The sequence below is a fragment of the Canis aureus genome, chromosome 26, assembly GCF_053574225.1.
Source record: "Canis aureus isolate CA01 chromosome 26, VMU_Caureus_v.1.0, whole genome shotgun sequence".
Classification (NCBI taxonomy): domain Eukaryota; kingdom Metazoa; phylum Chordata; class Mammalia; order Carnivora; family Canidae; genus Canis; species Canis aureus.
This window is the reverse complement of record NC_135636.1, coordinates 41,238,303-41,263,139: the sequence shown is the minus strand read 5'-3', so window position 1 is coordinate 41,263,139 and position 24,837 is coordinate 41,238,303. Positions and strand designations below refer to the sequence as shown.

The 24,837-nt window shown below is 43.0% G+C and overlaps 1 protein-coding gene across 4 annotated transcripts in view; it reads right to left on the bottom strand.

Annotated features, from left to right (window-relative positions):
- Nucleotides 1–10,124: 10,124 nt before the first annotated feature.
- ARFGEF2 (ARF guanine nucleotide exchange factor 2) overlaps nucleotides 10,125–24,837 on the bottom strand; it is a 99,036-nt gene continuing 84,323 nt past the window's right edge. For all 4 annotated transcript variants that reach the window (XM_077873500.1, XM_077873502.1, XM_077873501.1 and 1 more), the window contains exons 34-39: nucleotides 24,086–24,200; nucleotides 20,702–20,832; nucleotides 17,574–17,742; nucleotides 15,823–15,961; nucleotides 14,509–14,626; nucleotides 10,125–13,940 (exon numbers count right to left, since the gene is read on the bottom strand). In XM_077873500.1, coding sequence (XP_077729626.1) covers nucleotides 13,764–13,940; nucleotides 14,509–14,626; nucleotides 15,823–15,961; nucleotides 17,574–17,742; nucleotides 20,702–20,832; nucleotides 24,086–24,200 — 849 coding nt within the window. In that variant the 3' untranslated portion in view covers nucleotides 10,125–13,763. The remainder of the gene's footprint in view (nucleotides 13,941–14,508; nucleotides 14,627–15,822; nucleotides 15,962–17,573; nucleotides 17,743–20,701; nucleotides 20,833–24,085; nucleotides 24,201–24,837) is intronic.

Sequence of the window (24,837 nt, the reverse complement as noted above, 5' to 3'; positions counted from 1 at the left end):
AGGTAGAGCCTGTAGGATCTTATGATCCATGGCATGTGACAATGACAGGAAGCGATGAGGATTTAGGGAAATCCCAGCCCTCAGTTCGGCCACCAGCAGGCCCAGCTATTTCAGAGCTCTTGTGAATACATCAAGAAAATTGTTTTAAAAAATAAAATGACCAATCAGGGGCACCTGGGTGGCCCAGTGGGTTAAACCTCGACTCTTGATTTCGGCTCAGGTCACTGATCTCATGGGTCCTGGCCCAGCTTCATGCTCAGAGGGGAGTCTGCTTGAGATTCTCTCTCTTTGCCACTCATGTGCCCGATCTCTCTCCTCAAAATAAAATCTTAAAAAATAAAAATGCCCGGGGGCAGCCCCGGTGGCTCAGCGGTTTAGCACCGCCTTTACCCCAGGCCGTGATCCTGGAGACCTAGGATTGAGTCCCACATCGGGCTCCCTGCATGGAGCCTGCTTCTCCCTCTGCCTGTGTCTCTGCCTCTCTCTCTCTCTCTGTCTCTCATAAATAAATAAATAAATAAATAAATAAATAAATAAATAAATAAATAAATAAAATGCCCAATCACCTCTGCACAGTCAGAATCAACTCTCTCCCCTACTGTGAGTAATTTATGAATAAAATCTGTTTTTACTGCTTTAACAATGTCCGGCTTTATTTATCTTTGACAGCACCCTGGCTATGAATATGTAAAAGCAATCCTGGAGATAAAATGCAAAAATTGCTCTATTTAAGTAAAAGGGTCATGGATAGAAGTTTTTTGTAAAATTATTCAAACTAAAAAAAAAATTATTCAAACTATTCAACATCACTTATCACAGCCAACAAACCCTGCAAGATCTGGCCCCTGCCAACCTGTCTGACCTCATCACTTTCCTCTCTCCACTTTCCACCCTCACTCAACTTACCCACCTTGCCTTCCTTTCTGTTCTGAGCTCCAAGCTTATTCCCATCTCATCTCTTCCCTCTGCCTGGAATGCTCTTGTAGACTCCTGAATAACTGGCTCCCTCTGTGCGTTCAGGTTCTAGCTCAAATGTGGCTTCTTCAGAGAGGTCTTCCACCTTGTCTGAAATTGCCCATTCTCCACGCCCAATAACTCAACATTTATATTTCCCAGATTTTTTTTTTAAGATTTATTTATTTATGACAGAGAGAGAGAGAGAGGCAGAGACACAGGAGGAGGGAGAAGCAGGCTCCATTCCAGGAGCCCAACGCGGGACTGGATCCCGGGTCTCCAGGATCGCACCCTGGGCCAAAGGCAGGTGTTAAACCGCTGAGCCACCCAGGGATCTCCTAGATTTGCCAGATTTAACAAGTAAAATACAAGACACACAGATCAATGGGAATCTCAAAAAAGCAGTGCATGATTTTTTAGTATAAATATTGCATGGGACATACTTATACAATAACACTTGTTTATCTGAAATTCATATTTGGGTGTCTTGTTTTATATGGCAACCTCAGTCTCAATATATCATTCTGTTTTCTTCACAGCATTTATCACTTTTTGCAATTGTCTTTGTTAATTGTTCCCCTCACCATCAGTTTAAGGACTCTATTAGAACAACCACCTTATCTATCTCATTTATAGCTGTCCTCCCAGCACCTAGCAAATAGTACCTGTTCAATATGTATTTGTTTTATTCAAATGTTGAATGAAGGGATCCCTGGGTGGTGCAGCGGTTTAGTGCCTGCCTTTGGCCCAGGGCTCGATCCTGGAGACCCGGGATCGAATCCCACGTCAGGCTCCCGGTGCATGGAGCCTGCTTCTCCCTCTGCCTATGCCTCTGCCCCCCCCCCCCGTGTGACTATCATAAATAAATAAAAATTTTTAAATAAATAAATAAAAATAAAAACATTAAAAAAATGTTGAATGAAATGCCCTATATAAATAAAGTCCACTGAGAAAGGTATAAGTTATTAGGACATTGGTAGAAAAGATGTACTTTTACCATTGCAGCAATAGTATAAGTAATCAGTCGTACTAATCTGCTTTCCTGGACAAAGATTTTCTGGTGAGATCCTGGTGAGAACAACCCTGATGATTTAACAGTTTTCCCTCTCTGAGAGCTAATCATGAAGGAGGCTGGCTGGCATCAGGTGTATGTCTCGCATCTCTGCCGGCTTCTGCAGGAAGTCTTGAAATGTGCCAAGGTTACCATGTCTCTGGACATAGCCCTAGTGGTGCCCACTCTCCTCACCTTTTGCAAGCTGCCAGAAGAACCATGCAGGTGAGGGTCACAGAGAGGTTCATGTATCCTCTAGTCTCCATGGGTGATACATGAAGACTCCCTTGGGAATCCCTACCCCTCCACCCTACCTCTACCCCATTACGTACACATACTCCCAAGTTTGTTACACCTGCTAATGTACACATGGTGAAAAATTCACACGGTACAAACATGAGAGGATTTGGTCATTGGCCAATTAGGACATTCACTATAGGTAATATATTATGTTCTCTGTGTCCTTTTGTTTTATCAGATGTTCTCTGAGAGGCATGTTAGTCTCTCCCACCATGATTCTGGCTTTGTCATTGTTTTTTTTTTTTTTTTAATTTATTTATTAGTGAGAGATACAGAGAGAAGGGGGGAGGCAGAGACACAGGCAGAGGGAGAAGCAGGCTCCACACAGGGAGCCCGATGTGGGACTTGATCCCTGGTCTCCAGAATCAGGCCCTGGGCTGAAGGCGGCACTAAACCACTGAGCCACCGGGGCTGCCCTGGCTTTGTCATTGTTAAAGTGTACTCCGTTGTCTTTTTTTTTTTTTTAAGATTTCATTAATGGGCAGCCTGGGTGGCTCAGCAATTAGCGCCACCTTCAGTCCAGGGCATGACCCTGGAGACCAGGGATGGAGTCCCACATAGGGCTCCCTGTGTGGAGCCTGCTTCTCCCTCTGCCTGTGTCTCTGCCTCTCTCTCTCTCTCTCTCTCTCTGTGTCTCTCATGAATATGAATAAATAAATTCATGAGAGACAGAGAGAAAGAGAGAGACACACACACACAGGCAGAGGGAGAAGCAGGCTCCCTGCAGGGAGCGTGACATGGGACTTGATCTCAGGTCTCTAGGATCAGGCCCTGGGCTGAAGGTGGCGCTAAACCTCTGAGCCACCCAGGCTACCCAGCCTTTTTTTTTTTTTTAAGATTTTATTTATTTATTCATGAGAGACAGAGACAGAGGCAGAGACAGAAGCAGAGGGAAAAGTAGTCTTCCTGCAGGGAGCCTGATGTGGGACTCGATCTCAGGACCCTGGAATCACACCCTGAGCTGAAGGCAGATGCTCAACCACTGAACCACCCCGGCATCCCTCTTTTGGTTAACAGTTTCCTGGCATATCTTTTTATCCTCCCTGTTTTATTGAGATAGAATCAACATATCTGGGGCAGCCTGGGTGGCTCAGTGATTTAGTGTGGGGTTCAACCCAGGACGTGATCCTGGAGACCCGGGATCAAGTCCCACCTCTGCCTGTGTCTCTGCCTCTCTCTCTCTCTCTCTCTCTCCCTGTGTTTGTCTCTCATGAATAAATAAGATCTTTAAAAAAAAATTGACATATCTGGACACATCTTTTACCAGAGCTTTACTATCACTCATCTTTGATCTTGTTATATCATACTAGTTAAGAGCATGTTGGTGCCTGGGTGGCTCAGTCATTTAAGTGTCTGCCTTTGGCTCAGGTCATGATCTCAGGATCCTGGGATTGAGCCCTGCGTTGGGCTCCCTGCTCTTCAAGGAGTCTGCTTCTGGGCATCCCTGGGTGGCTCAGCGGCTGAGCATCTGCCTTTGGCTCAGGTCATGATCCTGGAGTCCCGGGATCGAGTCCCACATCAGGCTTCCTGCATGGAGCCTGCTTCTCCCTCTGCCTGTGTCTCTGCTTCTCTCTCTGTCTGTGTCTCTCATGAATGAATAAATAAAATATTTAAAAAATAAAAAATAAAAGTATATAAAAAAAAAAAAAAACAAGGAGTCTGCTTCTCCCTCTGCCCTTCCCCCCAATTGTGCACTCTCTTCCTCACTCTCTCTCAAATAAATAAATAAAATCTTAGAAAAAAAGATAAAAGAGCATGGACTTGATTACCTGGGTCAAGACCTTCATGGCATCTGTGTGACATTGGCCAAGTTACTTATAACTGAGCTGGCTAATCTCTGCAGTATGATAGTAATAGTAATTTGCCTCTCAGGGTGGCTGGGAGGATGAAGAACCAGGAAAGATGAGGCCTATGGAAGAGCATCTGAAAAATAGTAACTGTCCGACGATGTTAGCTCTTATCCCCACCCCATGAAATGAGCAGCAATATATTTTTTATGTCTTCTTACTGTCCACTGTCCTGTATTTTCCCAGACGGTACTGCTGTAGACCTGGACAGGCCTTAGATCCTTGTCTTGGCCCCTCTGCTTTAGAGGGTGTGGCTCTGGTCCTACTCCAGCTGCCCATGGGTGAGGGGTCCATGTGCCCAGTGGGTATGCTCACCCACAACCCATATCACCTTTTTTTTTTTTAAGTTTATTTATTCATGACAGAGAGAGAGAGAGAGAGAGAGAGGCAGAGACATAGGCAGAGGGAGAAGCAGGCTCCATGCAGGGAGCCCGACGTGGGACTGGATCCCAGGTCTCCAGGATCACACTCTGGGCTGAAGGTAGCACTAAACCGCTGAGCCACCAGGGCTGCCCCATATGACCTCTTTTCAGACCTCATTCCAGTTGCATGGGACCCTGGAATTCCCCCACTAATTGGCCCCACGCCCCCTTCCAGGTTCTGTGGAAATCTCTTGGCTGGGTCACTCCTGAGAGCAGATACACAGCAGCAGTGAGCACCCCTAAACTGGCTGTGTGACTTGGGGACAAATGTGTAGGCAGGGGGTTTGGACAGAGCTGCATATCCACGCACACATTCGAAGCCTTGTGGTACAAGTTGAGGCTCAGGGTGGAGAGGACGAAGGCTGATTCTCCCCATGCTGCTGTGTTCTCACCTGGAACTCTGAGGAGCCTCAGAATTCAGTCTTTGAACCTGGGCTTCCAGGTATTGCCAAGGTATTACTTGTCAAGGAAGGAGGATGGAATGTGTTTTCAAACACTGTTTTTTTTTTTTTTTTTTTTTTTTTAGATTTCCTTTATTCATTTGAAAGAGAGAGAGAAGGCTCCCTGCTGACTAGAGAGCCCAATGTTGGGCTCCATCCTAGGACCCTGGGATCATGACCCGAGCCCAAGGCAGATGCTTAACTGACTGAGCCACGCAGGTGCCCCAAACACTTACTATTTTTTGTTTATGTATTTATTTATTTTTAATGATTTATTTATTTGAGAGAGAAAGCAGGAGCAGGAGGGGCAAAAGAACAGGGAGAGAGAATCCCAAGCAGACTCTACAGCTGAGTGTGGAGCCCAACACAGGGCTCAGTCTAACGACCTAGAGATCACAACCTGAGCCAAAATCAAGAGTTGCATCCTTAACGGACTGCATCACCCAGGTGCCCCAATAACGTTTAAATATTCAGACTTACTGCATGAGAGCCCACATTTGCATTTCTGCCCCAGAGCCCGCAGACATCAACAGTGTGCTACGCTCTCTGCCCATGGGGACCACTGCCCTACATGATCTACTTTGGTCTGCTCTCCAGCAGATCAGTACAGCCCTCCCTATGTGAGGGACTGCAATAGAAGCTCATGGCTCTCAAGCACCAAGAGGTGGTGTGGGCAATGTTTAAGAGGCAAGTCCCAAAGTCAGACTGCAGGGCTTTGAATGTAGCCCTGTTGCCTTAGGCACGTTCATTGACCTCTCTGAACCCCAGGTATCCCTCTATAAAAAGCGGGGTGATAATGGTAATGGTCCCTACCTTATGCAGTGGTTATGGTTGTCTAAGGGCATGATGTGTGCAGAGCAAATGCCTGGCACAACCAGAATCCAATGAATGGTCATTATTACTGTTATTAATCTGCTGCTAGGTGCTGTCACAGTAAAGAAAAACAATAGTTGAAATGGCAAGAGCATATAAAATGATCAGTTAGGGAAGCCTGGCAGGAGGGGTTAGGTTTTTTCTCCTCTTTTGGTGGAGGGGGAGGAGGAAATGAGACCAGCGGGGGAGTCCAGGGAATATGGAGCTTCAAACCAGAGCTCTTGTCCTCAACTCCAAAGACTGAGCACCTTCCAGGACTCAGAGGGAAGCAGTGCCTGTGGCTGATCTCCATCATAGCAGGTGTGGAGAGGAAGCGAGTCTTTGGATGGGGTATAGCTTCTTTTTCAAGCTGAACCAGGCAAATGGACAGTGGAATGCCAACAACCCAAGAAAGCAAAGGAAATGACCTGATTCTCCTGGTATTTGTGAACTGTCCTGTGAGCATCCTAGAACTTCCATGAAAAAATGCCCATACTGTCACCAAAATTTTATTGAGTGCCTACCTACTATGCTTCTGTTTACTGTGCTCTAGCAGGTGAGACTATCATTGCCGAAACAGCCAGGTTCCTGCCTGGCTCACACCCTTACATTCCAGGGGTGGGAGAGACAGATTTCGAACACGTCCCTGCAGATGGTGGTGGGTAGTTCTGAGGACAGGAAGGAGGCAACTGAGGAGTTCCCCACTGGGTTGAACCCAGGAGGAGGAGGAACCAGCCACGGAGCAATCTAGAGGAAAAAAAGCCTTCCAGGCAGACAGAGCAGTGAGGGCAAGGATACTGAGGAAGGAGCAAGTATGAAAATCAAGTAAGTCATGAGTTGGTATTAGAAATTTGGAGGTGTGTAATATATTTAAGATTTTATTTATTTGAGATAGAGAGTGTGTGCATGTGTGCACAGGGGGAGGGATATAGGGAGAGGGCCAAGCAGATCCATGCAGAGTGCAGAACCTGATGGGGGGGGGGGTGGGGCTTGATCCCACGACCCTGAAGTCATGGCCGGAGCCACAACCAAGAGTCCAAAGTTAACTGACTGAGCCACCCAAGCGCCAGGGAGGTAATATTTAGTGGAAAAAATGAAGGCAGTTTATGAGTTGGTGGGAAAGAGATGAGACCAGAGCAAGAAAACTCTCGGGGCTGCTGGCCCCACCTTAACATCTGCTCACTTCCTCTCACCTTGTCTCTCTGCTAGTCGTGCTTCCTTTTCCTATCTTCTGAATATCCATGGTAGGTAGGCATGAAAGGGCCTGAAATATGGCCCCACAAATGCTCATCTAAGAGAGCTGGTAAAGATTGTTTCTAACGCAGGTGTTTGCAGCAAAACCCAGGCAGTTCAACTTGCACACAGGGGCTTTGCAATAGAAGCTCTTCAGGGACCAGGACTGTGTTCTGCTGGATGCCCCACTTCACTTCCCCACCCCTCCCCCCAGATGAACTAGTGACAGCAAGTCAGTGTGGTTGGTAGGACAGTGAGTGAGTGCATCTGTGTCCCAGCTATGCTGCTTCCCAGCTATGTGATCCAGGTACACAGCCTCACTGGTCATCTCTGGGCCTCAGTATCCTCATTTAAAAATGGGTGAGGGGGCACCTGGCTGGCTCAGTGGTTGAGCCTCTGCCTTTGGCTTAGGTCGTGATCCCGGGGTCCGGGATCAAGTCCCATTTGGGCGCCCCACATGGAGCCTGCTTCTCCCTCTGCCTGTGTCTCTGCCTGTGTCTCTCATGAATAAACAAAATCTTAAAAAAAAATGCAGTATCATAAAAAAACAAACATGGGTGAGGGGCACCTGGCTCGCTTAGTCGGGGAAGCATGCGACTTGATCTCAGGGTTGTAGGTTCAAGCCCTGTGTTGGGTGTAGAGATCACTAAAATGAATAAATACATAAATAAGTAAATACACTTAAGAAGACAGGTCTGATTCTGCTATTTCATACAGTTGTGAAGTTTAAAGGATGCAAAGCACTGTATGCAAAGCACTTAGTAAGGAGTCTGCAGGGCAGGAAACCATCAGTGAATGCTACTTCTTTAAAAAGTGACATTAATATAGCCTGCTTATTGCTGATGCCCAAAAAGGGCAGAAAGCACAAATCCTTCTGTACAAAGAGTTCTTCATTTCAGTTTCTGTGATCTGTCCACTGGCCTCTCCTACAGAATGGTGGTATTTTTTTTTTTTTAAGATTTTATTTATTTATTCATGAGAATACACAGAGAGGAGAGAGAGAGAGAGGCAGAGACACAGGCAGAGGGAGAAGCAGGCTCCATGCAGGGAGCCCAACGTGGGACTCAATCCTGGGCCTCCAGGATCACGGCCTGGGCTGTAGGCGGTGCTAAACCTCTGAGCCACCGGGGCTGCCCTGGTGCTTGGTTTTTGCTTGCTTCTCACAAACGTCTAACTGTATGAGAAAATCAGTATGCCATTTTTAAGGCTTAAATTCACTCAAGCTAAGAAGTTTACCAGAACACATGGTGTTTCTTTTATTTATTTATTTATTTATTTATTTATTTATTTATTTATTTATTTATTTATTTATGATAGTCACACACAGAGAGAGAGAGAGAGGCAGAGACACAGGCAGAGGGAGAAGCAGGCTCCATGCACCGGGAGCCCGACGTGGGATTCGATCCCGGGTCTCCAGGATCACGCCCTGGGCCAAAGGCAGGCGCTAAACCGCTGCGCCACCCAGGGATCCCCACATGGTGTTTCTTGAACATAAATCAAGATACATTCTTTAAGCAAATCTAAATTAGGTCAATGAAGAAGCAGCTATAGAAGCTTTATGCAAAGATGGGGAGTCTCTGGGAAAGATGAAAATGGACTTATAAAAATTATCCACAAAGGCTCAATCTTCAGTTGAGCACCAGATAATGTTGGCTTGTGTCCGGTAATGGACATGTTTAAAAAATACTAAAATAATTCCTGCCAGAATCCTTGGGGAGTCCTCATCCCTTCTTCTTTTGTTGTGGGTATGTAATTGCATTTAGTAAGCTGGCCACTCCTAAGAGGTGACACAAATCACTAACTCAAGGACAATTTAGCAGATTTCTTGAACTGGACAACAGGCATGTTACATAGCTTTGCAGAAATTTCAGGGAGCCACTCTGGTCCTTTGAGAAAGAAAACATAGTTTTGCCTAAAACGTGTTCCAGTCTGTGGGCAGTGTGATGCTGAAATGATCTTGCAAAATGGTTAAATGATTGACCTCAGCACGCCCTCCTTTCTAAAATGGGTAAACAGGAGTTATTTTTTTTTTCCTTTTTTTACAGGAAGGCCAAAGAAAGTGGATGGTATCTGCTACAGACAGATTTTGGGTCCAAAAACACCGTACTAAAGAGTTGTTAGAGTCAATTTAGTACAGGGTTTTTCAAACTCAGCACCAGTTAGACCTTGAGGCAGGGTCATTCCTTGCAGTGAGGGCTGTTTAGCAGCATCCTACTCACCCTCCTCCTTCCCTGACAGCCCAAAATGTCTCTAGACATAGCCAAGTACCCCAAGTGCCCCTTGGGGACAGAATTGAAAACTCCTGGTTGGTTCAGGCTGAAAATCACTGCTCTAGATAAAACCCAGGCACCACCTGCTATGGAGAGATAAAGACTCTTTAGAAAGATTTTCCTTTTGTTCTTTACTGGTGTATCTGAAATGTGGGACCACAGAGAGCCATCATTTTATTCCAACAAATTAATAAAGATGAAAAAGTATTAGTTTCAGCGGGGGAGTACTTTAAATACAATAGTGATTTATAACTTTAGGATATTTCAGAAAGAACGGATTCTGAATTGAGAGAGTAAAGCCAAGCATGTCTTCCTGTGTTGGCACCCCTTGTGAACCTCAGAACTGTCTTCTACTCAGTGTCCAAGTTGACTCCGTGAGTCTTCTTTTGTAAACCTGACCTCAACACCAGCCAAGAGATTTTTGTCTTTTCTTGGGAACTCACCTACTTACTGGTCAAACTAATTAATGGGTTAAAGTGAATTCAAGAGATAAATAAGAATCTTTTCCTGACTGGATTTTTTCCCTTTCCTGGGGAGGCAGGGGCAAGTAGGGAAGCTTACTTAAAATAATTGAGACCCACAATTCATTGAGACACAATTAATATTCTCCCATTAGAAAATATTTTTGTTAACTATTGAGACCAAATTTTACCACCACTTGAGAACTACAAGCTTATAACTGCCAATAAGAACAAATGAACCACAAACTAGAGATTGATATATATATACATATATATTACTATATCAAAAACAGCTTTACTTTTTAAAACTTTATTGATTTACCACCTGATTAAAGCATGGGATTTTAACAGTATTATACATAATATTTTTACATAGAAAACTTTACATAGCATTTCATATTATATAATTCGGCTTATTCTTTCAAAAATGTATACATCCATTGGGCAAGGAATGCTTTTCATTAAATTACCAATATTAAATGCACTTAATCATCGTGTATAGATTAAACAAAAGTAGCTATTAACTTACTTTTAGGCATTTTAAGGAGATAAAACATATTTTGCACATAAAGAAATATTTGATGCAAATATGAAGATAAAATTTTTTAAAAATTAGAACACTGAGAAAAACTACATCTTTGATGAGTGTCTTTTTGAGAGCAAGGATTTCCAGATAGATTCATTCTTTTAAATATTCAGCTTTGGTTTCTTTGTTTCTCCAACTACAAAGCTGCTGATAGCAAAACTTCAGGATTTCACTTAAGTTCAAGCTATGTCTACTTTAACGTAAATGTTAAAACAGAACTCAGAAAATGTAGTATTAAGGACCTAGCTTCCGTCACAACCAATATCCATTTGCATCGTAACAACAAACATTTGAATGGGATGGTCGTACTAGCATCTGCCAGCAGGTTCCTTCGATAACTATAAAGACTACGAGATGGATAGCCATAATCACAAAAGAACAAGAAAAAGGTTTAGAGATTTTTTTTTTGCATTTTGTACAAAAGTCACCTGTCAGAGGAAAATGCTGTGTTTCCAGATATTATTATACAATTCCCATAATGTAGTTCTTTGGTTGTACATGAGGAGTAACAGGAAAAAGGTGTATTTGACTCTAAAGATGCATGTTAGAAATCAAATTTCCCATCCACTGTTTGTTGTTAAGATGCCAGAGCTGGTGATTTCCCTAAAGGACAGTGCAGGAAAACAAAGTTGTTCCAAGTAGCATTATTGTAACAAAAACTTCTCTGGAGACCCAGCACAGATAATCAACACTTAAAGCATTCTGACAAAGAAATAAGGCCTTGGAAATATTCCATCTTCTCTCACATTGTTAGTGAACAGTGTCCTGGCCTGGGGCTGCAGTCACACGCACTCAGTTCTCACTAGTGTTTGAGTGGCACAAGCCACGTTTACCTTGAGATAGGATAGATTTATTCACAAAGTAGAATTTAGGCTGAATGGCTTATTTGTAGAGGTAAGGAATTTCCTCTGTATGTCACGGGCCACCGGCAAGAATGATTACCCCAAATGGTTTGACATCACGGTTTTTAAAAAGGTCCATGCTGGTACAGTTCAGATGCCTCATTCAGAAAATCCAATCTTTTAAAAGAGAAAATAGAAAGAAAGAAAGAAAGAAAGAAAGAAAGAAAGAAAGAAAGAAAGAGAAAAGAAAAGAAAAGAAAAGAAAAGAAAAGAAAAGAAAAGAAAAGAAAGGAAAAAAGGAAGAAAACAAAAAACAAACTCAAAGCTGAATGTTTGGGCATGGAACAAAATGCGTTCCCATACTCCCTGCGTGGCAAGAATGAAAGAGAAGGCAGGAAGACACATGGGGTGGGGTCACAGTTGAAAATGACGTGACATGAGGACCTCCAGTCGGGAATGTAGTAGCACAGGGAATGGAAGCACGAACAGACATGTGCGTTCCTGAGCACGCTGTCAGGACAAATGCGGGTGGAGAGCACGGGCTTGTTGAGGCTGTGACCACAGCACCAGGGAAAGGGTCTCAGCTGCAGCATAAGGATGAATGCATTCCAGGACAAGGTACATTAAAGGTGCTGACATTTTCCATTCACAGTAAAATACTCGCCCACCGTCCCTTCTTCCTAAATTCTACAGCTCCTCTTCTCTAATGTATGTAAGTAACATAAAAATCTAAACCTGCTTTTTTTCTTTGGTAGAGAAATTAAAATACTTTGGGGAAAATAGAAGTACTGCTGGCCCAAACCAAACATTTGGCCCAAACCAAAAAAAATAGTACTGCTGGCCCAAACCAAACATTTCTCAAGGCTGTTAAAAACAAAAAATGTTTAAGAAATCGGTTTCTTAGGAAACAAAAGCACCAGAAATCCTTCTCTATAAAGAAAAAAACATCTGATTTTAGATAGGTTCCCAACTTGCTAACTTCTAAGGCACCAGAGTTGACATCAATACAACCCAATTTACAGGACTGAAGAGCATAGGCAGAAGTCTAAATGTGTTAATGACTCCGTGTAACACTTGTTCTACTGCTGAGTGGAGGCTCGTGGGGAGCCCTGGGTGAGGGGGCGGAATGAAGCCTGTGTTCTCTTTCTCACCGACTCAGAATAAATCCAGCTTCCAAACAGACCACTTCCAGGCACCAGGCCCCGTCTGTGTGCTGCAAATGTTTACATAAGCTGCCGGATCAGGATTCAGTTATAATTGGAGTTCAGAGTACTGCACCTTCATTAACACAATAAGGACCCCCAGAATCCAACCCTTCCAAAGAACGCAGCTCCTAGGCTCAAGGTCACGGCAGCACCCAGGCACAGGCCATCTCCTGCTGCAGTCACAGGTCACAGTTCCCTGTGCTGGCCCCACCACAGCACAGGCCTACTCTGGGTGGAGGACTCTTGGCGGGTGGCTGAGGAGGTTCATAGACGGCCCTTCTCCTGCACAGCCGCCACCCCTCTCCAGAGGGCCCTTGAATGGGGACTGTGCAAAGCAGGGATGCTAAACTCACTATTCTGAGGTAAAAATAAAAGGTTTACTAAAATATAAATTAACTCTGTTAAATTACTACTTCATTTTTGTTACTACTTCATATATTAGATTTCAGAGGGTGTGAGATGGACAAGGTGTTCTGGAAATTTTCAGACCCATCCATAAATACTTACTTCCAAGGAAGGCTAATTGTCTTCATTACATTTTTTACTTTTTCCTATAGACGTTTTCTCCCCAAGTTACTAAAACAGGGAGAGCCAGGAGGCACTACCTTTTAAAATTTTTAACCTTGCAAGTTCTTAATTCTAACTTAATTACTAAACTCTGCTTTCAATGAAATCTTCAATAATATCTTTTCATAAAGTACTTTAAAAATCACTCAGACGTAAACAGAACAAAACAAAAACAACCCCTTTCCCCACTAACTTTCTCCAAACTAAACAATCTAACTATAGCTGACTCACAACTGACAAAAACATTCAAAATTCTCCAAAACACTCAAACGACAACAAAAAATCCAGCATATTTTAGGTGGCATTTAGCCATTACGAGAAATTTTATTAACAGACTCTCTAATAATCACGAACCTCTACAGCTATGTTCAGTGTCTTAAAGGAAAGCAACTTCCTCTGACAGAACGCAGACAGCCAATCATGGGACTCTGCTAGGAAATGGCGCATGTGCGGTGACAGGCTTGACAGTCTAGTCAGTAAGACGGAATGACGGAGATGAAACAGACTCCCCACCTACTGTTTTAACTGGCTATGCAACACTTTAATGAAATAGCACAACGTCTCAGCCAGGGACTGATGGGACCCATGTCGAGGCCAGCTTCCTCCAGGCCGTTCTGAGCTCCCAGATGCCGACTCCCTATTTCTACGATCTGACCCTTCACGAGATGTGCCAGGCAGAGGTGGCATGGTGAATGTTCCGCAGAGCTGTAGTTGTGGCCCGCAGGGGTCAGGGCTACCACACTGGTGACAGCGTCCCTGGTACCTGTGATGGCTCTTCTGGAATCCATATTTTATATACAACACCTATCCGTAGGAAGAACTTGCGCAGAACTGCTCGGAGCTCAGGAATCAGGTCAAACTGCATAATTTCACACAAGTAGGGGTAGTACATAGAAGCGTGTGCTTTAAACTTGAGGTCGGAGAGAAGGAGAGAGCTCAAATTAGACAGGGAACTACTTTTTCTGGCACTAGTTTCTCAAAAGTATTCATCTCACCCTGAAACTTCTTGTAATATTGGTGCTTTTTCTCACTATTTCAAAAGTTGGTGGGAAAAATTTGCAAATTAGAAGGTCTTTTAATTATGTTTAACTCCAGACACAAATTCTTTGGGGATAGCTTTGCTACCAAACACAATGTTCGGTTTTAGCAAAGCAGATTCCCCCTTCTGAACCAGGGCTTCCCTATCTGGATGGACCCTCTCTTCCAACACAGCGGTGCTCCAAATCACTGCAGCATTTTAACTGCTACACACGCGCAGTTCCAAGGTCAGCCTTTCTTAACTGGGGTTCTTGGAGAGAGAGAGTCCCAGTATGCTACGGCACCCTTGTCTGCAATGAATGAACTTTCCTCTAATGAATCTAGAATGGTGCTAGTTATGTAACTGTCCTTGGAAGAGCTGAGGAAATCATTAGATTCTGAGTAAAAAGGCAACCCAAACCTAGGTGCTAGTGGGGACATTAGGATTTCCTGGTTTATACCTTTTCATCATTTATTTTGAGGGTTTTTGTTAGAAGCAGCAACAGAAGACTTGTCCAGGCCTCCCGATGGCTCTCAGAATTTACTGTGATGAAATAGGCAAGGGCCTCACTGCACACACTGGAAGAATCAAGACAGGGGGTGGCATGTCAAACAGAAGATTAACTCTCACAATCTACGGGAGTGGAAAACTCTTCCTTCTTACAATGAGTACTTATTTACTGGGCACCTGGCTCTGGCTATGCATCTCAAGCAATTCACTAAGACTCAGTTTCCTTGGCTGTAAAACAGGGATAAATAATTGTACCAAATTCAGGGGGGGCTGTTGTGAAGTTTAAACATTTGCTTAGCTCAGGGCCTGCTCACAGCCTACGGCCCAATCAGCGTTTGCACACAATGAACACAGAGCCTATCATCCATAGCTGACTACACACTGCTTTTCTCTCTCTTCTCCTGTCACATATAATTGCTACTTTCTTTTTTCTTTTAATCTCTCTCCCCCAAACATGGGGCTGAAACTCATGACCCTGACCTCGAGAGTCAAGAGTTGCATCCTCCACTGACTGAGCCAGCCAGGCGACACTCTAAGACATTTTCTTAAGTAGATTCCGTAACAGTGGTTTACTGTGTCAAAGAAAGACTGAACATTTAAGGCTCCTGATTTTAATGCCACTTGCTTTCCCCTCAAAAAATCCCCTCACTATACATTCCCACTAGCAGTATAGGAGAGTTCATGTCTTACTTATCACGGTTGTCAGCACTGCATGGTAATGGTTTTAAACTTGAAAGAGTGAAAAGGGCTTAGACAAATAGCATCTTGCTCATAGAAAGCTGGGTGGTGAAGATCTATTTTTCTGTCTGGGGCTCTCTCTCCATGCCTTCGCATTGTCTCCCCATTGCTGCAGTTTGGCATAATTCAAGTCAGGACATCCTGGTAACTCACAGGATTCCAATACATTCTTGGGAAGAAGGGAGGGTGGGAGGTTAGAGCCAACATTGCCGAAAGCGGACTTGACCAAGATTTCACTTTTGGCTTGTTGATTGAGCTCTGAGCACTTTTTACTGCCCCTGTTTCTGTGCTTTAAGAAACTTATGAATGAAAGAAATGAGGCCCCACCCTATTCAGGGCATTAACAAGTGAAATAGAAATGTCTATATATAGAAGGAAAAAGCAAAAAGGATAGCAGTCTGTGAGGCCATCAGCACGTAGGTATTTTTCTCTTATTCTTTTCAAGTCAGAGTATTATTGTGATGCATTTTGTGTTTTACAGATAAATACATTTATCTGACATTTAATCAGAAACCAATCTTCTTACGTTAAAAGTCGCTGCTGTATTTCCTCCCAGGAATCCCTGTGGTTCTCGTCGACATACATCCGAAACAGGATCCTCAAACAACAGGCCAGGCTGCTGGTTTCTTGTTTTAGAAGGTTAGGTTTAGATTTGCCCTTAAAACCTAGAGATTAGAGTTATATAAATAGCGCATACTTCTAGGATAATGCTGAGAAATCACACAGGACCCTAATCTAGTTACTTTAAGGAACACTGAAAAGAATTATCTGAAATTTTTTTTTCAATTAAAGTACAGTTGACATATAACATTACTCTTAATCACATTTGCTTAAGCAAAGCAGTACCAATCTGTCAGAGATGTGTAAACCACTCTTACAAGAAAAACCTACCACAAGCAAAGGCATAAAACATGTAGATCTGTTAAAGCCATAAAAAAAAAAAAAAAAAAAAAAGACACTGGGGCACCTGGGTGGCTAGTCAGTTGAGCACCTGTTTTTGGCTCAGGTCAAGATCCCAGGGTCCTGAGAGCCCACATTGGGCTCCCTGCTCAGTGGGGAGCCTGCTTCTCCCTCTCCCTCTGCCCTTCTCCCTACTTGTGCTTTCCCTAATAGATTAATAAAATCTTTTAAAAAATGACATTATAAAATAGGCATCTGGGAAGAAAATTAATGGTCGGTTACCTAGTAATGGTAACCATAAAAAATTATATAGAGTATCACTTTTGTGCAAAGTTCAAAAGTGAGCCTCCCACTGTCACTTTCGATATAAATATATCACTTACCTCCAGGATTTATGTATGTATTTTGGAGTGAGGGAGAGAGAGAACCCCTAAAAGCCTCAGCAAATGTATGAATGCTTTGTTTTTCCTAGACTATTACAATTTTTATATCATATTTAACTATACCATTTTATTTTTTATAAAGATTTTATTTATTTATTTCAGAGAGAGAGTGGAGGGAGAGGCAAAGGGTGGCAGAGGAAATCTCAAGCAGGCTCCCTGCTGGCTCAGTCCCAGGACCCTGAAGATCACAACCTGAGCCAAAATCAAGAATTGGATGCTTAACTAACTGAGCCACCCAGGTGCCCCTTAATTACACAATTTTAACCTAATATAAAATTTCTTTTTTCTTTTTAAAGAAGATTTTATTTATTTATTCATGAAAGACAGAGAGAGGCAGAGACACAGAAAGAGGGAGAAGCAGACTCCATGCAGGGAGCCCAATGTGGGACTCGGTCCAGGGACTCCAGGGTCATACCCCGAGCCAAAGGCAGATGCTCAACTGCTGAGCCACCCAGGTGTTGCTAATATAAAATTTCTTTATTTGCTAGATCAGTTTGAGTCTCTATCAATTTATTTTTCCAATTCTTCTTGAAAATCTCCCACATGCTAGGCAGTATTCCTGATACTGGGATGGAATGCATCCAGCATGTCCTTCTTTTCCCCTCAAGCATGAGAAGACCTGGCAAGTTATTCCCTTTTTTTAAAATAAAGATTTTATATATTTATTCATGAGAGACAAAGAGAGAGAGGGAGAGAGGGAGAGAGGGAGAGAGGCAGAGACATAAGCAGGCTCCATGCATGGAGCCCGATGCGTGACTCAATCCTGGGACTCTAGGATCATGGCCTGGGCCAAGGCAGGCACTAAACCATTGAGCCACCTGGGGATCCTCAGTTATTTCAGCTAAATGTACAATATCAGGAGTTTCCCAAAGGCTTTCATATTTCAGGTTGGCAGCCAGTGTGGTCATTTGCCATAGCTGCTGTGTGGCCTCACCTGCTCTCCACAGGACAGTCCGTTGCTCGTAATTGGAATTGAAGGCCTTTGAGAATGAGTGAGACTCCTGCAGGCAGTCCAGCAGCTTGAAGAGATGCTGGGAAGACATGCACTTATACATGCCCTGGTCCTCCGTCTCTATGTGGATGTCTGCATCCAGTGTGTCTTGCTAGAAAGGGGAAGATGGGGGAGCTATGTGAGGGTAGGCTGGTTCTCGACATTGAGGCAGTCCTCACTGCCATTGAAGCAGTCCTCCTCTGTCTGAGAATCACACACTTCATTCCTCACCACCCTGAATGTTTCTCTGTTACACTCTGTTCACCAGCCAGGGGGATAATTCTGCCCAGCTCTTGCAGGACATCGGGCTTTATTGGCCCAAGTTTCTGCTTTGTCAGTACTGCCTTCGCCACATGAACGTAAGTGTGTGCTTCTCTACAGGACTCCACAGTCCTCTTTTAACATTGTATAATGAAATTAGAAAACAAGAAAGTCACCCTGTACTATATGAGATGGGAGGTGTGAGTCTCACAATACTATGGAAGACAGAAAGTGCTAAGTGAAGCCTGAGTGGCATCTTTAGCTTCGATCAAATGATTAATGAATGTAGTAAGCTTCATAACTGTGTTTTCAAATGTGAAAGGAAAAAAACGTACAAAATGCTAGAAATTTTTATTGAACATGTTGCCTAAAATGGGATACATACTTAGGGATTTTATATTTGAGCCTTCTAGGAATGGATCTAACCTTCTTATAAACCAGAGATTACAAAAACAGCAGAGTTGGCAATATTCTCCAAATTGATCTATAGGGTCAGTGTAATCCTTATCAATACCCCGGATTACTGCTTTACAGAAATTGACAAGCTGATCCTAAAATTCAAATAGAAACACGTGACACAGAATAGCCAAAACAGTGTTAATAAAAGCAGCACAAAATTAGAAGTCTCAAACTTCCAATTTCATTCAAGACAGTGTGGTATTAGCATAAAGATGGACAAGAAGGTCAATGGAACAGAACTGAGAGTCCAGAAATAAATCCTTATATTTAGGGTCAAGTGATTTCCAACACAGGTGCCAGAACAAATGTAAATGAACTAAACAAACACAAAATGAACTAAAAAACAGATCAAAGACCTACATGTAAAAGCTAAAACTCTTAAAATATAGGCCTAATCTTTGTGACCCTGAATTAGGCCATCCTTTCTTAGATGTAACACTAAAAGTACAAGGATTTAAGAAAAAAACAGTAACTCAAACTTCATTAAAATAAAAAATTTTTGTGCTTCACAGGCCATCATCAAGAAACTGAAAAGACAAAAAAAAAAAAAAAAAAAGACAAAGGAAAAAAGAAACTGAAAAGACAACTAGAGAACGGGAGAAAATAGTTATAAATCATAGATCTGATAAGGGACCAGTATCCAGAATATATAAAAACTCTTATGACTCAATGTTAGAAAGAGAAAAAATTCCAATTTAAAAATGAGCAAAGGAAAAAAAAAATGAGCAAAGGATTTGAACAGACATCTCTCCAAAGATACACAAATGGCCAATAAACACAAGATGCTCAAGGGTCGCTAGTCCCTAGGGAAACAGAAATCATCACAATGAGAAACAACTTCATGTCCACTGGGATGGCTGCGATAATTAAAAAGACAGTAACAACCATTGATGAGAATGTGCAGAAACTAGAGCCTTCATCCACTGCTGCTGGGAAGATAAAATAGTACAGCTGTTCTAGAAAACAGTCTGGCAATTCTTCAAAAAATGTAGGCACCAGAGATACCATATGACCCTGCAATTCTACTCCCAGGTATGTGCTCTAAAGAATTAAAAACATGTCCACATAAAAACTTGTATACAAATGTTCATAGCAGTGTTATTCATCATAGTCAGACAATGGGATCAATAGACGACTGGATGAACAAAATGTGGTACAGCCATACAATGAAATATTACCTTACATATACATACACATCCACATATATGTAACAACATGGATGTGACATGCTACACATACATGTTACAACATGGATGAACTTGGAAAACATTATGTTAAATCAAAGAAGCCAGACACAAAAGTTCATGTTTTATATGACTGTATGAATATGAAATATCCTGATTAAGTAAATCCATCGAGACAGAGGGTAGATTAGTGGTTATCAAGGACTGGGGTGAAGGAAGGCAGAATGACGGCTAATGGTTAGCACATTCCCTTTCACAGTGATAAAAATATTCTGGAGTTAAACAGGGGTGATGTTTGGACAACTTTGTGAATACACCAAAACTCTGAACTGTATATATTTAAAATAGAGAAACAAAAAAGGATAGCTTTTGGGCTGGATCTAGCCAACAGATACATTTTGTTCATCAGTATTGCATCACTTAATAAACAGACTTCCTATAGGAAAAAAAAATCCTGATGCTGGCTCCTCTTGAAAAATTGGAAGATTGTCACGACTTGACCCACCTGATAGCAACATACTGCTGGGGCTGGGAGGTGGCTGCGGCTCCAGCTGGGCCAGAGCTCTCTGGCCTCCCAAGTCCCACCCACCCTGCCGCACTCATTCACAGGATCTGCTAGCCCTTGAAGTACTTCATTTTACAACTGTGGTATAATGTTACTATCCAACTTTTGGACACCCAATCCTCTGTTTCCAAGAATAACATACATATAAAAGGTTGTACATACAGAACAAAAAAGTCAACTTTCTAAAGGAAAAATTGGTATCTTTTATCCATATATTTTTCTCAGTTATTTGTGGTTAAACGCCACTTAGGAGGAATAGTCGCTGTGATTAATAACACTCTTTTTACAAAGCACCAAGGTGGGGATGGCACCTGAGCAGTGGGATGCTAGTAAACTGGCTCTTGGGAAAATTAAAAAAAAAAGAAGAAAAAAAAAGCAGTGATTTTTAGTGTTTGCTGATTTCTGTGGTATAAATATTCCCATCAGGGCCAATTTCTCAAGCTACCAATATGCCATGACTGAACACTCATCTCTCCCCAAGGCTGGGGAGAGATGAGCACGATGGGCTCTTGTGAGCCACTCCAAGTTGCTGCAGCACACCCCTGCAATCTGAGCAACCTCCCTACAGACAAGGACGTTCTTCTCGAGGCTGATCTTATTACCTGGGCAGCAACCATGTGTTCTGCGTCTTCCTTTCTGCTTGTGGCAGGGTAGAACACAATGTTGTCGATGGTCTGTATCAATTCCAACTGGACCACACACTTGATGAGGAGGCTGGCAAACAGTTTCTGATCTATATTAGATGATAAAGATTAACCCTAATAATGATTCAGCCAGAATTGAATAAGTATTCACCAAACTCCTACTATGTGCCACACACGGTCCTTGATGCTGTGGCCTAACAATGAGTAAGCTGGACAAAAACCCCATGGCAGAGATGAGAAACAAGATATTGAAGTCTAAAGAATGGTAGGTCAAATGATAATGACAAACCTGCAACTGGGATACTTGAGCAAAGACCCGAGGGGAGGAGTTAGCTACACAGGCAGGTGCGCCCCTCCACGCCAACCCCCCCCCCCCGCCCCTTCTTCCAACAAGCTTCTCTGCCACCAGCAGGGGACACCTTCAGACAGCTCCCAACTGTGCCCTAAGCACTCCTCGCCCAGGTTCCTGCAGCAGCCAGACTCTCCAAAGTGGCTGACTGTCAGCCTTAAGGGGCAGGGGCAGTGGCAGGGGCAGGGCTCTTTTCCAATCTTAGTTCCTAATCACCTTCTGTCTCCTCTGGAGGTGGTATCCTCTGTCTGAATCTGCTTCTGTTTCCCTCAAGAGTCCCCTTTACCTTTCTCTTAGTGGGTAGCCATTTTTGACTAGCTAATCATTGTTTAGGGAGAATCTTCTCATTGGTGTGGCTTCTGCCTACTGACTAGACTCTGGCTAATAGTTCCTCCCTCCATCTTTGTCTCCTCACTCTCTGGGCTCAGGGGCGGCCCACGTTGGGCACATCACAGGTGTTGACTGGACTATGACAAAAGTAGAGATTCCTTAGTCACTTATTGTTACAGAATCAGAATGCAGAATGTTAAAAAAAAAAAAAAAAGAATCAGAATGTTGAAAACGTTAAACAAAGTGTTTAGGGATGACAAACAGGGAGGATGGGTCATTTCCAAGTTTTGGAAGTGACTGTGAAATTGTGTGTGTGTGTGTGTGTGTGTGTGTGTGTGTATGTGCATGTATTAAATAAATTCTCCATTTTGAATCAGTTTTAATAAAAGAAGAATATGGTGGATTTGTAGGACATGTACATTTGATATATGCCAATTCAGTGACACCAGCTTGGACCAAAATTGAAAAGGAAGGAGAGGGATCCCTGGGTGGCTCAGCGGTTTGAGCGCCTGCCTTTGGCCCAGGGCGCGATCCTGGAGTCCTGGGATCGAGTCCGTCAGGCTCCCGGCGTGGAACCTGCTTCTCCTTCCTCCTGTGTCTCTGCCTCTCTCTCTCTCTCTCTCTCTATGTCTATCATAAATAAATAAATAAATCTTAAAAAAAAAAAAAAAAAAAGGGAAGGAGAGTACAAGTGGCATGAGACTGTGCCTGTTGCCCTACTCACCACACAGATGCCCCCAGAGCAGGCTGAGATGGGAAACTGGAAGAATGTTCCCAAGAAGAATGGCAGGGGTCTCAAGTCCCAGGCACCTCTCAGAGTATAAACCTCTTGCTGCACCAGGAGTGGCTCTATTTACAGAACTGTACACACATGTACCCTCCACACAAATCAAACCTTTATCTAGAGCTGATGAGAGGCAGAGCTCTTCCGCTCACCAGACCCTGCAGAGGCACTAGCTGTACTGTAGATACTGAAGAACAGCATGTGAGTGTCCAACATGGTGCCTTTTTAAAAAAAAGATTTTATTTGAGAGAGCGAGCGAGCATGAGCTAGGGGAGAGGCAGAGACAGAGAATCTCAAGCAGATTCCACACTGAGCACAGAGTCTGATGAAGGGCTTGACTGCAGAGCCCCAAGATCATGTCCTAAGCCAAAACCAAGAGTCAGATCTTAACCAACTGAGTCATCCAGGCACCCCCAACATGGTGCCTTTTTATGGATTCAAATGGTGGTTATGTTTTATGCCTTCATAAGATAGTTGGGGACCACATGTGACTTTGTCTAATGCACTGCCTCAGAAGTTTACAACAACAACAACAACAACAAGTTTACGACACTGTCAACACTGACAGTCCGGCATGAGAAGAGGGTGGAATTGCTATGAAGAAAAACAACAGAGCCACAGCTGGAAAAGGACCAGACTAGGGGAACATTCCAGTTTCTTAGTCAGCGGGAAGTGTGTCTGAGTCCCAACTCCACTACAAAGTGGCAAGTCATGTCATCTATCTAGGCCCCAGTTCATGCAACCGTAAACAGCATCTCCTTAAAGGGCTAGAGAATGATTACAAGATCACACAAATGAAACACACAGTGCAGTGCCTGGCTCACAGAGACTCTTAACCCATTTTTAAAAATGACAGATGATAAAACATAACCACAAGTAACAGTGAGAGGCAAACTGATCAAAGTAATCTGAAACTCATATCTAGAAAAGGGATCTCTAACACATAAAAAGCTCCCCCAAAACAATAAAAAGACTAACAGCCAATATACAATGAGGAAAGAGTTGAAAAGACGATGAAAAAATAGAAATGTGTTCTTTTTTTTTATTTTTATTTTTTAATTTTGATTTACTTATGATAGTAACAGAGAGAGAGAGAGAGAGGCAGAGACACAGGCAGAGGGAGAAGCAGGCTCCATGCACCGGGAGCCCGACGTGGGATTCGATCCCGGGTCTCCAGAATCGCGCCCTGGGCCAAAGGCAGGCGCCAAACCGCTGCGCCACCCAGGGATCCCAGAAATGTGTTCTTAAACACATGAGAAACTGCTCAGCTTCACTCATAAGATCATGTGAACAGGTACAATTTTAACAGATAGGAATCTGTAATTATCTGTCAAGATGGCAAGTGCACTTCACCCAGCAATCCTACTGCGAGGAATTTACTATACAGAAAAACTCACAAATGACACACATATCAGGAGATTCAATGTAGTACTTTCTGTAATAGGAGAAGATTCCATTAGTAGGAACCCAATTAAGCAAATAACGGTACATCTATATCCTGAGATAACACCTAATAAACAGTATAAAAGAACATGAAAGCTTTTTAGGCAAATCGCGAATGGTCTCAAAAATATACTATGTGAAAAAAGAATAACACACAGTATTCTGTAATTTGTATAAAAAGGATAGGAGAATTCGTGTGTGCATGTACATAGGTATGTATTATGGATATGCATTTCTTGCCTATGGATAAAACTGGAAACACACATAAGTAACTAGTGACTCTGGCTGCCACAAGGAAGGGACTGGCAGACTGATGCATGGGGTGGAAGAAGGCTTATCATGTTTACCCTTTTTACCTTCTGAATATTTGAAGAATATAAACGTGTTACCTATTTAAAATAAGTAAGTGAAAACAACTAAAAAAAAGTGGCCTTACTTGCATATGGTCTACCTTTCCAGCTGTCATCGGTTGGGTTAGAGAGTTGGCTCTGGCCTCTCTCAGAGGCATTTTTATCTATGCTGCTTAGAGACTGGCGGTCCAGATCCACATCCTAAAAGTAACCCAGAAAGAAATACAATCTTTACTTTCTTTCTTTTTTTTTTTGTTTTTTTAAGGTTTTATTTATTCATTCATGAGAGACACAGAGAGAGAGACAGAGACACAGGCGAGGGAGAAGCAGGCTCCGTGCAGGGAGCCCGATGCAAGACTCGATCCCAGGGTCCTGGGATCAGGACCTGAGCCAAAAGCAGATCTCAACCTCTGAGGCACCCAGGCGTCCCCAATGTTCACTTTATCCACAATTCAGTACCTGGGCAGAGATGTGTCTGTTTTGAAACTGCTGGCCCAACTTGAAGTTGAGTGCTTTGCTTTACTTGAAGTAAAATTATGCTGCCTGCTTAATTAGGCTGCATAGGAAAGATTAAAAATGTCATGTATTTCCTCCCTCCCATTAAAATTTCGCATTTTCTTACTCCTATTTCAAAGGTATTTCTCTACATATTATGATTTAACAATGAGTGTGACATGGGGCACCTGGGTGGCTCAGCTGGTCAAGCATCCAAATCTAGATTTCAGCTCAGGTCTTGATCTCAGGATGGTGAGTTCAAACCGAGTTGGAACCTACTTAAAAAATAAACAAACAAGGGATCCCTGGGTAGCTCAGCAGTTTAGCGCCTGCCTTTGGCCCA